This window comes from Coturnix japonica, unplaced genomic scaffold, assembly GCF_001577835.2.
Source record: "Coturnix japonica isolate 7356 unplaced genomic scaffold, Coturnix japonica 2.1 chrUnrandom528, whole genome shotgun sequence".
Classification (NCBI taxonomy): domain Eukaryota; kingdom Metazoa; phylum Chordata; class Aves; order Galliformes; family Phasianidae; genus Coturnix; species Coturnix japonica.
In genome coordinates, this window is record NW_015439912.1 from 69,066 (window position 1) to 70,468 (window position 1,403).

Genomic DNA, 1,403 nt, shown 5'->3' on the forward strand with positions numbered 1-1,403 from the left:
GGCGGCGGCGTCGTCGGCGGGAGGAGGAAGAGGAGGAGGAGGATGAGGAGGAAGAGGAAGAGGAGACCCCCCCCCCACCGGGGGGATGGCGGCGCTTGGGGGGGCGACCCCGGCGGCGTTTGGGTGGGGGCGGGGGGTGATGATGATGATGGTGGGTGTGGTTGGGTGTCATGGCCGCCGCCGTCATGGCGGCCTCGTCCTCGTCGTCTTCATTGGGGGGTTGTTGTGGGGGGGGAGGGCAGCGGCGGCGGCGGCCATATTGGATGGGGGGGGCGGGGGTCTCCAAGATGGTGACCAGGCGACCCGGAAGTTGTCGTAGGACTTTGGCCGATGGACCCGGAAGTCGACTCTGGCGGATCTCGACGTCGGCGCTACGGCGACGGCGGGGTGGGGGGCGATCTGATTGGTTGGGTTGGGGCGGGGGGCGTTCTGATTGGTTGGGTTGGGAGGGAGGATGTTCTGATTGGTTGGGTTGGGGCGGGGGACGTTCGGATTCGTTGGATTGGGGGGGAGGAGATTCTGATTGGTTGGGTTGGGAACGATCCGATTGGTCAGGTTGGAGACGATCCGATTGGTCGGGTTGGAGACGATCCGATTGGTTGGGTTGGAGACGATCCGATTGGTCGGGTGTGGGACGATCTGATTGGTTGGGTTGGGAATGATCCGATTGGTTGGATTGGGAACGATCTGATTGGTCGGCTGGGATGGGCGGAGCTTCCGCTGTGGGTCCGCTGTGGGGCTGGGGGTCCTGGGTTCCCATCATGGCGGCCGTGGGGGGCTCCGTGATTGGCCCCCCAACCTCCAATGGGGCGCTGCCATGGGGAGGCGGCGATGACGTCATCGCTTCCGGTTGAGACGTCATCACTTCCGGTTGTGACGTCATCAATTCATCTTGTGACGTCATCGCCTCCTGCTGTGACGTCATCACTTCCGGCTTTGATGACGTCACTTCCTGTTGCGAGGGCGCCATTTCCGCCTGTGACGTCATCATCATGGCCGCCGCCTGCGACGTCATCGCTTCCGCCTGTGACGTCATCGCTCCCGCCTGTGACGTCATCGCCTCTTCCCGCGACGCCATTGGTCCAGACGCCGCCGTCATGGCCGCCGGCTGTGACGTCATCACCTCGCCCTGTGACGTCATCCCCACCCCGGGTGGCGCCGTCCTGTGTGTGGGGTGTGTGGGGCTCCGCCATTGGCTCACGGGTCCCCTGGATCCCGTCATGGCCGCCATCTTGGATGCCGCCGTCGTCGTGGCCGCCATCTTGGATGCTGTTGTTGTCACGGCCGCCATCTTGGATGTTGTTGTCATTGTGGCCGCCATCTTGGATCCTGTTGTTGTCACAGCCGCCATCTTGGATGTTGTTGTCATGGCCGCCATCTTGGATCCCGTTGTCATCACAGCC

General features: G+C 63.7%; 1 protein-coding gene across 1 annotated transcript in view; it reads right to left on the minus strand.

Annotated features, from left to right (window-relative positions):
* The window catches only part of LOC107307272 (helicase SRCAP-like), a 12,690-nt gene that overhangs the window by 716 nt on the left and 10,571 nt on the right, over positions 1-1,403 (minus strand). The window contains exon 4 of the mRNA XM_015850766.2: positions 4-1,269. Coding sequence (XP_015706252.1) covers positions 4-1,269 — 1,266 coding nt within the window. The remainder of the gene's footprint in view (positions 1-3; positions 1,270-1,403) is intronic.